General features: G+C 35.0%; 1 protein-coding gene across 6 annotated transcripts in view; it reads right to left on the reverse strand.

Annotated features, from left to right (window-relative positions):
* The window catches only part of CNKSR2 (connector enhancer of kinase suppressor of Ras 2), a 209885-nt gene that overhangs the window by 87586 nt on the left and 108984 nt on the right, over window positions 1–13315 (reverse strand). For 3 of the 6 annotated variants that reach the window (XM_072328325.1, XM_072328363.1, XM_072328354.1), the window contains exon 9: window positions 8715–8861. The exons of the other annotated variants lie outside the window; for them this stretch is intronic. In XM_072328325.1, the coding sequence (XP_072184426.1) occupies window positions 8715–8861 (147 nt within the window). The remainder of the gene's footprint in view (window positions 1–8714; window positions 8862–13315) is intronic. 6 annotated transcript variants of the gene reach the window in all.

Here is a 13315-nt window from a genome sequence, read left to right on the forward strand (position 1 = left end):
AAGTCTCTAAAGAAAAAGATTTTGGGAAGACACGGTGAACACCACACCTATGATTTCTGAACTTAGTAACTGCTGGAGGACACAAACAGTTCATACTGTATTTATGACAGGGAAGCTATGTGCATTGACCAAATGGGTGTGTAGAAAGATCCTTCCGCCAGCACTATGAAGAACAGTGCATGACATACTGAGAAAGTGCTGAGAGAATTACCAGTTCATATTTTCTAGATATTAACTTTGATACCCATATTGCAAAATAAAAATAAAATAATCTCAAGAGCACAAACTTTTTCAAAACATGGTCCTTTCACAAGATAGCAATGAGCCCTTTGGAATTTATGCTCATCAAGCAAACGTTCTCCATTGCATCGTTTGTTTGTTTTGTTTTGTTTTGTTTTGTTTTTCAAACTGTATTTTAAGAAGAACTCACACCCCTTAGGTAACTTCAGACATCCTTTAATTGGATTCTGTAGTGTTTGGGTTTTTTTGTGGTTTTTTTTTTTTTTTTTTTTTTGCAATAGAGCTGTGTTAGATTTATCTCAAATATAATGAACTGTATATTTAAAAATGTATTGTTCAAACTTATCACGTCTACTTTTAGAATGATGTCGGAAACACGGAAACAAATATTCTCTTGCTGAGTGTGGGAGTCTATCTCCTATAAACAATGATACCGCTAAATTATTTTGTTGCTCTGTAGAGTTAATGTGAATATTCTGTAACCACACCAATGAAAGACAGCCAGTATTTACAGGAAGAAAGGGAGAAAGACACAAACACAAAACCAGACAGGTAGGAGAATTTACGACCACTAAAAACAAGCAGAAGACTGAAGTCTGCAAAAATAAGACTAAAGGTGGTGGCAAAACTGGGGGAAGGATGAAAAAAAACAACAAAACAAAACAAAACAGAGGAACAAAAGCCTTATTGTTTAACTTTTCATCTGTGACACTGTAGACGCAGATGTTCTTGAACCACTTACTAAAGCAATGCCTTTATTTTCCCTTTCCAATACCTTGCATTATTATGATAAGTATGCACTGCAGATTGTTGAGCAGCTTGTAGAACTGTTTTTGTCCTAAGCCAAGAGAATTTTGTTACTAGGATCATGTTTGCACTTGTTAGGCCCAAGCCATTGTTGCTTATAGCTCATACTGACAGGAGCGCTGAGAGGGGAGCACAACCTGGGGAGATGGATTTGCTCTTCTCTGCATTGAAGTGGAAGACAGCTTTTTAACTGAATAGGCAGATAAGAGGAAACAGGGCCATAGGGACAGCAACAATTAATAGGAATTTATGCTTTCTGTCACATGGAAATTCATGCCTAAGTAAAACTGTGATCTGGGCTTACAATGGATTGATAAGCCCATACTCATTCTGACCAGCTGTTGGAGGGCTACAAGACACAGGTAAAGAATTCCCCAGAATTATCTGGGCTTATATATTTAAATCCTAATGAGATGTGTTTCATTTCTGGAATATAGTTTTCTGAAGCCTGAATATTCTACCATGTAACACAGACAAGCCATATTGGTTGGCTTGCCCTCCAGAACAGTTTGCTGGGAGACTGTAAATAAATGGAAGTTGCATGTTTATGAAAAATGCAAAATCTGGCTCATCTTTTGGGTAGGTGAGGTGATTAGAAAACCAAGTGCTACCTGAAAGAAATAGCATTCACTGTACAACAGATATACACAAGAGCTCTAAAGGTAAAAAGTTGCCCTCAAACTGTTCCCATGTTAAATACTGGAATGTTTTCAGGAGTGAGAATCACAGAGTAGCCAGTAGGAAATCTAATGACTGCGGTACCTCTTGTAATTGCAATATATGTAAACCTTCCCAGGGCCCAGAAGCTCCCAAAAGAAGTTGTAATAAAATCTAGTACAGGAGAAAGCATAATCTTCTAGAATCACTCCAAAACGTACTAGAGTGCCTCATGACTTTTATGTATCTAGGCCACAGTGTCAAACTCAACTCTTTGGATCGTTTCTATGAAAGCAGAAAAGCTTTGTTCCAGAAAAACTGGAACAAAAGGAGAAAACCGAATTTAAAAACAGGCCATCATTATTATTTTATTTCATTTTACTTTTTTTTTTTTTTTTTTTTTTTAAATTTACCATCACTTAATCTGATAAATCTGTGAATTCTTTTAAAAGAAATGCCTTGTGGTAAAAGCATTCAGATGTGCTCCTCTGTCAGTAGCTCAGCACACTGAGAACATTGCAGTAGCTACCTCCTTGTAGATCTAGGAGTTCAGCTTTCATTTTGTATGGAATTAAAAGTCTCAGGCCTTCCTTCTTGAAAACAGAATCTTCAGAACCTTCAGCGTGCAGGCAAGGTGCACCCTTGAGTCATTTTACATTGCAGTTCTCATCAATCATTCAGGTTAAGTCAATCTTTGAATTTGCAAGTAAATCAGATTGCATACATCCCATTGGTCAACGGCAGTCATTTAGTGGACTACATTATTCCGTGGACTACATTATTCCATGTAGGCACATTGAACATAAAATCACACAGAACTCTAATTCCAGTATGTCTGATTTTGATGCCTTGGACATAAGTGTTATCACTGAGTCAACTCTCTTCCAAAGACTAGAACTTGCTCCTTCTGCAGTCACTTTTGGCAGGCTGGCCAGGTAAGTGGGAATCCTGAAACAGCAATAACACTAAAATGTTTTCAGGACCACAGATTTAAATACTTAACCCATGGGAACAACCTGACAGAGAAATTTTAGAAGTTAACATATTCCAATATTCTAACATATTAGAACTGGAATATCCTCAAAAATATCTCACATAAGGCTCTACATCAATGTTTATTTCCAATGATCAATACAAAATGCATGTTTCAATACACTTTGGAGTACTGTTTCTCAAACGTTCTGGTTGCACTACCCTTGTTCAGAATTATTGGTCATCACGGATCCTCTACCAAATTGACAGCTGTCCAGAAAGTAGAAAAACAACTTTAATTAAAACAGCAAAGCTCCTCCATGAGAGAGAAATAAGTAAAAATTTCCTTGTAATTACTGAGTGATAGTGCATATATATTGACTCCCACTTCTCCAAGAGCCATCCTGCTCCAGTTAGCTCAGTCCTGTGGTCCCCTACTCCCTCCTTCTTGGTACCAAGAGCTAGTGTTGCTTTCTCAAAACAATGAATGTAATTAATATGTACCAACTAAAGTTCTTCTTAATACTTTTTGAAACTCTCTGAACCTTACATTAACTCCATTGGTAGTTGCAGTATACAGTTTGAGAAACATTGCTCTGTATAAAGGCATACAATTTTTAAAACATAAGCAAAACTAACACAATATTTTAAGTGGTAATTTCTTTGCACAGTATTTGCAGCAGTAAACAGATTTTATTGTTAAAATATGTTTTCATATTGGACCAATATATTACAACTTACTGAATGAAATGTTTCCAAAAACATAAACTTTTTATAAGGTGAACATGACATGAAGTAATGAAATTCTGTAACTAATTCGAACTCGGTAGGAAAACCCAGTCCAAATTAATTTTAACAATACTGCAAAAATGCTCAATTCCCATGTAGTTAAAAGACAGCTAAGCAACTGAAGAACCAACAATTTAGTATTTTATTCAAATTTAATGATTAAAAAGTGTAAGGTCATTAATTCTAATTGTGTATGAATCAAACAGAACATAACACTGTCTACAGTTGAATGAAGGAAGCAAAATAATGAGGAAAAATACTAAATAATAATAAAAGTAAGATTTTCTCTGTCCAAGGACTCTGCTGTTACTGTTGCTTCTTAGGAGGCTGAAATGTCGAACATAGCATAGCAGAGACATAATGCATATCAAATACAAAATAAAGATTATTAAAAAAAATTACAGATGCTGAGGTCTCGGCGGCATTTTTAACAGGAAAATTTAATCACATATAAAACAGTACAGTGAACTATTTTAAATATACAAGAGGTGACATTAAAATAAGTTTGATTGAGACTGTGGCAGAATAGTGAAGTCAAAAGGTTTTTTCCAAGTGAAGACACAAGATGGCAGCTGGATCTGCCCCCAACCTCACTGACATCAGTGAAACTGAAAGGGCTTCATCCAAATTAGCTGAAGTGTGACAATTCCTTTTCAAGATACTGGATGAAGAGACTTCACACCGTAGTCAAAGTCTAGTTTCTTTTGAGTAATTACAAAGCATTTTCCCAAAGTAAAAGATGACTTTGCATTTAGATTTGTGCTATCATGATGATACTGACTTAGAGAATCTAAGAATCTTCTTTACCAAACCTCCATCCTTGTTCAAACTGCAGTTTGGGCAGCCTTCCTTTGAAACCTCCCCAGAAAAACTCAAAGTGGGAAGAAGAAATGAAAGAGACCTTCTGGAGTAGAAGAGGTTTATTTACATTACATTTTGAATTGCCAGCTGATTGCTCTGGGGACAGACAAAAATCTGGAGAGTTCCAAGACAATTAAATCACCTCAGTCTTGAGTGAGAGAAGTAAAAAAGAAAAGATGGAACTTTTTTTTGTTGAACATAATCAGTAACAGTCAGAAGTACTAACATTGCAGTCTGAAATACCAGTGCACCAGAGGAAGTAACTGAAAGGCAAATTAGAAAGGCTTATCTTGCAGGCATAACATCTTAATATTTGTAGTACAATACCATATTAATGAATACCTTCAATTGCAAAAGCAAAAAAAAACAAAAAACAAACCAAAACAAAACAAAAGAAAAAAGCAAAAACCAAAAAACAAAACAACTCTCCAAGGTCATAGCTGCCTAATTCAGATTTTATAAAAGCAGTGAAAAAAAACAACATAGGCTGAAAATCCCTTGATTCCCAACACTCTGTCATGATTCCAGAATGTGTTAAGGGAGAATTCTGATTACTGCAAGAAGCGGGATACTTGATGGCTATTAAAAGAGTAAAAGAGACAGTCATCAAGTGACAGAAAACAAAACAAAAAACCAAGCCACCTCCTTTAATCAGAACATCAAGGGGGGTGGGGGGGAAATTATGTTTTTCTTTCAGTACTGATTGACCTTAAAGATGGAGTTAATGCACTTGTACATACACACTTGTTATGTAATGGTTCATAGTACAGTCATAGGTAGTTGTACTGTTTTCCTTTACGTCAAGCCATTGGCTATATATTTCAGGATTGCTACACAGAATGGATAGGTTACTAGTTTAATGACCACATTACCATGCCAAGTCACACCCCACATTGATTGATATACTGGTAGTACCTGCATACTGCCTGAACTAGAAGACTCCTCTAGCCTTTTCCCAATGTATAGGCACACTACCTATTGCTTGTGGTAGCAGTGGTAATGGGAGGAGGATTGGACTAGATGATCTTGTAGGTCATTTCCAACCTTGTGATTCTATGATTCTGATCCTGTGCTCTCTGAAATCCAGTTTTTCATGCTGCCGCAAATGGCAAACTTAATGTTCCTACATAGAATCAGAAGCTAAAAAAGCAGAATGCATTTTACCAATGCCTAAACACTATTCATTCTCAGCAAAAAATAATTTTTAAAATCTTTCAATTAAAAAACCCCAATGTGAATCTCAATGTTTCATATTTTAATAACTGAAATATTTACATTTGCTTTGATAGCCATTAAAGATCCTCACAGACTGCATGCATACAAAAGCTTAGTCTCTGTTTTTGTCAGCCCCCATACATTGGGGCAAATTTCAACTTTTCCAACTCAGTCACTGCAACCTGTGAAACCACGTTTTTCCTCTGTTTGCTCCATTTGTGGAGCCAAAGAAAAAAACACAGCAATCAGTTTTCAGATCCTAATCCACATTTTATTACTATTTCATCTCCATAACTTATTCTAGAGTCTCTTGAGGCTTTCTCTCATATTTTGTACTTTAACAGAATTATTATATTGAGTTTTAATGTCTTTATAGCTTGTGTTCATTCAGTTATACATAAGGTTCAATTAACTTAGCTCTGGGATGACAGCACAGTTATAACACGTTATAACATAATTATTTCATGATATCATAATATAGGAAAACAAGTTATCATACTTTCCCCTGTTTCCAAAGGCAGTGGAAGTACTACTCTTCCTTTTACCTTTTTTCCTGTTAGCTATTACTTTTACTTTGCCCTCTCTCACTAACTTCGAAGTGCATGATTATGTGAATTTGGAACAAAAGGAATTTTGGAACAGCTACAATGTTACTTCAATCACAGAACACAGGTTTCCTTGGAAGACTCTTTTCCCCAACATTTTCTGTCTTTTATAATAGATAAATACTGGGATAGAAAACCAGGAGCTCTTAAAACACATTTTTATTAATTATATTTACTATCTCAAATTTTATATTACTACCTCATATTTTAATAGCTATTACAATCAATTACATTGTATTCTGTTTTTACTGCTTTTTGTTAATCAAGCATACAGCACCAATTTCACACTTAGGCTGCATTTAAAGTTTAACACCAAATAACTAACATCTGTTCACCTCTCATCTGCATAAATTAACAACAAAAATATCCTCAATATGCAGCCCCTGAAGTTTGCCTTCACATCCCCCTGGAGCTTTTTTTGATAATCTATTTAGGAAAACTGCTGTTTCTCACACTAAAAATCACAAATTACAACAGACATACAAGTACACTGTACACAGAAGTACTGAATGAGGTTTTGACCATTTCCTGGTGTATCAAAAGAACACCATAATACTGGCATAATCTCTTTAATATTTAGCAATGTCTATTTTACTCATTTTAGTCCAGAAAATAACCAGATTTTCTGTGGTATCAGGAATAAAAAGTCAATAACAAACAAAAAAATTCTGTATTATCTTTCACTTAACCTCATTACATGACAGCAAACCTCTATGTAGGCTCAGTTTCATCTTATCTAACAGAGGTAATCTTCATTTGATCTAGCTGTCCACACTCTTTTTTATCACCAAATGAAGAAAGAGTATTGTATGGTCATTTTAAGACATTGTATGGTCCGTTTCACTGTCAACTAATGTAGATCAGTTTAAAATTCATTCAGATAAATGAAACAATAACTGTTCTATTTAATATAAATATTACCTTAAATAAGTTCTAGCATTAGCATTTACACTGAAATAAGGACACTGAGATGTAAATAAGATCCAAATACAACATGCTAAAAGGAGTTTTGTTTCTAGAACTGAGTGTGGAGTTTCAAACATGCTCACAACTTTATCTCATGATTGCCTTCACTGTAACACAACTATAAGAATCCTCACATTTTTACTAGACTTTTTTAGATGGTGGAAATTGGTTTCTGTCCAATTTCTCCCCACCCTTTTGATTTACTTGCCTACTTGCTAAGATCACAATCTTATCTTATAAACTTCTATTGTGTCATCTTCAGTTGAATGATTCTAGAGGCAAATGATAAACTGAAGTTTACAAACTGGACCTAACTCACACAAAAGGGATGCTGACTGAAAGCATTTGATCTCATTTAAAGCAATGAATCAATGATACATAGTTTTCCTCTATACTTATGTTTTCACTAAAGCTATAATAAAAAACATAGCCTTCAAGTATGGACATTCATACACTCTTATCATGCATACAAATCAGCAATTTAATGTGTAGACACTCATGATATTTTTGGTTGAAAGTTTATGTTATATATATTGCCAGTCTGAAAGATCAAGACATCCCAATCTTTTGTACACTTATACAATCTGACAGACAATGAGGTATTAAACCATGAGAAAATAAATGTATAAAAATACACAGCTGAAAGAAGTTCTTTGAGATATTAGTTCTTTTTATGAATCCACTACTATTTAAAATGGCAAACACCACAGCCATTAGCAGTGGCATTTCCACATCTCATTTTCCTTTCCTATGAACTATGTGAAAGTCTTTTCTTTCTCAGATGTACTTACTTTTAAATTAGACTTTTCATTGTGGCAATAAAAACGTACTGGAGAATGCATTCGTTATGCAAAGAAAATAAAATTCTAAACATTGTCCTATCTGAACTGAATTTAGAAAAGGAATTATTTTTCAGTTCCATCTGTTGGTTAAAAACTTTCATCAGTCTGGAGATATGTTCTATTTCCTAGAGAAATCTATCACATTGATATTTTATTATCCTAGAGTGAAATCATCCCATGGTTTTCAGCACATCTTAGGCTTACTAAAAATAAAGATCCAGCTAGACATCCTGTACTAAATCCATATGCAATGATTCCTTCACAAGGAATACTCTGGCAAACGGGCAAAATTATTCATATGGACAAATTTTGCTTGGTCATGTGTTTTGTCGAATAAAATCACTGCATACATTTTCTGTGGCTGCATACACATTCCATGACAGATCAAACTGAGGGCTAAAGATCTCTTCCATCTCTCTTTCTTCAGTTATACTGTATGGAGAGCTTAACATGATGACAAAGTAAAATCTCTAAGTTCCTTAGATATGCTTTCTTCCTTATGGCTAGAAAAGTTTCTGGGGCTACTTTTCTTCCTTGCAAAGCACTGTGCTGATTACTTCTGAACTTTGAAAAATTCTACTAACAGGTTTAATTTCATTTGAGCCTATGAGAACAAACTGCAGAGAAATCATTTCAGAAACAATTTTTCAAAGCATACAAGAGTAAATCCATATGCTGCTGAGATGAAGCACAATAAAGCATCACTGAGATAGTTTATAGCTAAAATGATGGTGTATGACTTATGATTAAGCTTCATTACCTGCAGAGCAAGGGGCTTCCATCTCATATTTTTCAGTAAAGCTGGTGCTGAGGTAAGCATGCTCTGAGGTCGCTTTTTCAAAGTTAAGATAACACCACTCGGATCCTCTCGTAGTGCATTCACCAAATTTTTCAACTGCCACCCCACCTGGTAACCAGTAAAATCATTACAATAAAATTGAGGTACAATATTCAATATGTAATGTCCCTTTTTAAATACGATTAGTAAAATAACATAATAGGAGTGTATATAAATTTTAAAGATAAACTCTAGAAATCTAAAAAAATAAAATAAAATTACTGCATAAAAATCATGTCAACTAAAATAATTATTATAATGCATTAAGATGGATATGCATAATTTCACGTTTTAGAATTAATAAGCTACTGTTACTCCACTGTAAAAACACCGTCAAGCCTCAAAATATTTTTAAAATTACTCTGTATACAGACTTTAGGGACTAGAAGGTTAAAAAGCCCTAGCTTCTGCTCATACACTTCAATTGAAAACTGAGCACTTTATAGTTGCTATTTAAAGCCCACTAACCACATGCAGTCATTCCACTTCTAGTTTCTTATGCAAGCACAAACAAGAACAAATGTCCTCTTTGCAGTGCTATAAAAATGAAATCAGAATCACAAGGCCTTTTCTTAAATAGTATTTCTTTAAGATGATTTCAGAAACAAATAGCGAATTAATGACAGAAGTACAGTCTAGCCACTACTTGAGTATTAGACCAAAATACAATATTCCCAATTGAATTACGCTTGTCTAAAATGGAAAGCAGGAGGTTTTTGTTTTTTATTTTATTTCTAAGCAGAGGCGAGAGCTTTCTGAATCTTTGTATTGCTGAGAAAATGTTCTTCAAATATTAAAACAGCACAAGTGATGGCAACAGCATCTGTCTAAATAAAGCCCAAGATCAGACGTCTATCTTGAGATGGATTAAGTTACTGCATCCTTGCATCTTCAAGTTTGTCACCTAGAGTGGCAAGCACACAGAATCACACGTTCCTTGAAAATCATAGCATGATATTTAAAAAGTGATTATTTTGGTAAATTTGACAACTTTCCTACCTTTATCCTACACATTTACAAGTGTGCTCTCCTGTTGTTTAAAGGATCACAGTTGCAAGAATTTGTCTGCTTTCAGAATTTATGCGAGAACCACGTTAAAAAGAAAATCATAAAGCCAACATTAGAAATTCTTTCCAAAAGAACTTCTAGAAGTATGAAGCGGTAATGTTACCCATTACCCACATATTTGAAAATGATCAAACAAGCAACATGACCAAACACAATGAAGACGATCCTTATCATTATTATAGTGATAGTATAGCGATATATGAAACAAATATATTTGTAACAAATACCTATTTGTTACAACCTATTTTTAAGGTAGGTTGTTGCTCCTTATAAACTTTATTTCCCATTACACCAAAACTCACTTTGTTTCCTTAATATCACTAATTTTAGGAGCTGATACTCTCACAAACATGCAACTTAAGCCAACAGTAACACACCAACAATCTTCTATCAAAAACACGGTTCAAACTTCATCACGTTTGTTCAGCCACTGTGAACCTACCTGTCTTTTTCCACCACAGAAAACTGCATTATATCCAAGATGTACTTTTACAGCAATATTATTATAAACAAAGAAACAGGATGTTGGCAACACTTATCTTTTTTGAATAATTTCCAGCTTCCACAGAAGACTTCCAAACATGCTGGAATTCTTATTTTCAGTCCCCTGTATTAGGGATATGGCTATTATACTTTGAATATAATTAAACATGAACATAGTCAAGTTTAGCTCAATACCTACATTCTGCTGAAGTCTCCATCCTCTTTCAATAGCACTGAAACCAAGTTTCTGGAAGTATAAGCTTTGTGCCTTAATATCAGCATTTTAATAAAAAAATACAACACTGTTTTCAGAGACTTCCACTGCTTATTAGAAACAATCTATTACCTACACTTCCGTAAGATTACACTGGGCATCCATATGGTTTCATTTGCACTGTGCTACCCAAAAGAAGAATTAGAAGCCTACAGTTCATGTAAGGTATCTCTTTGTAAGCTACTGATGCCTAATATAACAACTGAAGACAGACTTACGGGGAGGAATACTTCTACTGAATAAAGAAGCATAGGGAGCCTGGAAGAGAACATGATGTGACCCTAGCTACAGAATCCAGCCATAAGGTTCTTGCCATTTAAGTTGGTAGGGTGCTGCATGGGAAAGCTGTGCTTTTAAGCCACCTGTTTATCACTGAAACAGCCAGAGATATATACATAAAATTGGTTTCCCTTGCTAGTAGTTTTTAAACTATTTTAACTGCAAGTTCATACTTTGTAGTGATAAACAATATTGTGCATTTCAGCTAGGCTTTACATTGCTATTAATGGCAGATTATCTAGTCTCTTTATGAGAATTAGGGGAATTAAAGTAAAAAACTAAAAATAAAAATCACTTCAAAGCACTAGATCTGGTGTATTTAATTTAGAAGCTCATGAATATAAACAATTTTCCTTAATTTTCTTAGGAAATCTCTGAGTTTACTATGAATTTCAAATGACGTTCATCCTCTGTTTTTATTTGGTTTCCAACAGGAGCTTTCTGGCAGGTTCAGGCAGTCCTTGGCTTGTTTTTCACATTCTGACTGTAAAATGATCACATCGGTTTAAAAGGAGCAATATGATTGAAGGTTCACAATCAACTGAAAGAAACTGGTGTCCAGGAAGGAGGCATGGGTTTCATTTCCCACACTGTTTAGATCCCATCAAAATTGAGTTTGATAGGGACTATCCAGATGCAATTTTATATGAGGTTAGGCTGGTAAGAGGAAAAGACAATGAATATATCTTTAACTGAAAATGCTTTTCCAGAAATTCACTTTAGAGATATGTAATCTAAACTTCTAAGTATTATTTGAATATATTCTCTCTGACCTCTCCTCGGGATCTTCAGCTTTCTCATTACCATCATAGCTGTCAATTGTCAACTTGTAACCATCAAGGTTTTTTGGCACAGCTTTTAAAGTTCCTGCCATATCCTATATCCTGCCCACATACTGCAAACACAGACAGTAATAGGAAAGTTTCCTCACTGGTTTAGGAGATGAAGAGAGGATTATTTTCTAGGCCACCTTTCTCAAGGAATTATTTTTTTAATCAGGAAATTATACTGGCCAAGTACTCAGTCATAAGGATGAAAAAAGTGCTAGTTAAATTGTATATCATCAAAAAAGTTGTGGCCTGACATTTCTTCAGTGGCAACCTAAACCCAGACTTGGTTTTGCTGTGTTGTGCCTTAGACCCCAATAGGCTGCCAGCACAGCTCAGCACTGAGTGCAGGGAGGGGTTTGGAGGAGGATGAAGGAGGACAAATGTGGACTCAAGGAGAGCAACAGAAGGTAAATGCAAAGATGGAGCAACTTAGAGAAGAGGGATAGGAGAGAGCACCACAGGTTGACACAAATGTAGGTGCTCTTAGATGCATTACTAAATAACTTACAGTCTGAAATAATCCAGAAAAGATTGCTAGAGGAGACTACAGAGCTGCAGCAGCAATTCAAAGCACCGCGTAAATCTAACACAGACTGGAACTACATCATATGGGGGTGGAATTATAGTAAAATGATAAACAGAACAGAATCCGCACTTTTATATGCATATTTCTGTTCAAAGAGTCACCAGAATCCCAAGAAAGTCCATGGCAGATTTTCTGCTTCCAAGAAAATGGCTTTTCTTTCCCCCATTAGGTTAATTCATTCCTAAATTACAGATTTGTAAAAAGGGAAAACTACTAATATTTTTACACTTTGTTTCTTTAAAAGTAGTATTTTCTGCTAAATATAAACTGCAAAGCAGTCTGCTATTTTATTGCTAAGTAAATATGGAAAATCCATTCTGCTGTTTAATTTTAAAAGGTTACTAGAACAGAAAGATAATAAAAATTCTTATTCTTTCAGTGCTTGTTGCAAGTGGAATGCAGCCAGAGTTCTTTGACATATCAACCATTACAAGATTCAAGCTTTAATCATTTTTGAGCTAAAAAAAAAAAAAAAATAGAATTTCTAGGAAGAAATCATATTCACCCTAAGAAACCCCCTTTCACCCACCTTGCATATTATAAATAAAAACTAGCACATAAGAAAAAACCCTAAGAAAATAAAACCCCACTGCACTTCAAATCATTGTCTATTAAATCTAGCTATCTCCTGAGCAAGTCAGAATATGACAAGGAACTATCTGGCTTCATGCTGTTAAATTTGCTGATTGATTTTCATGAACACTGACAACAACTGAGGATGGTCAGCTGGCAGCCCTGTGAAACAAATACGTTAGTAGAAATCCGTTCTCCCAGCTGCAGATGCCTGAAAAGGTTAGAAAATAATGGAAGGCCATGGGTCTTCCGCCTCCAGAAAACATTATGGGGTGAGGAAACCACAGAAAGATGTTTGTAGCATGGCCTACCACAGAGATGAAAGCTGTATCTGTATGTGGTGAGAGAAATAGTGTCAGGAGGGTAGCAGATGTCTTTCAGGGATTTATCCAGCTTATTAGGCTAGCATAATAATGAAATCCATGCTTAT

This window comes from Excalfactoria chinensis, chromosome 1 (genome assembly GCF_039878825.1).
Source record: "Excalfactoria chinensis isolate bCotChi1 chromosome 1, bCotChi1.hap2, whole genome shotgun sequence".
Lineage (NCBI taxonomy): Eukaryota > Metazoa > Chordata > Aves > Galliformes > Phasianidae > Excalfactoria > Excalfactoria chinensis.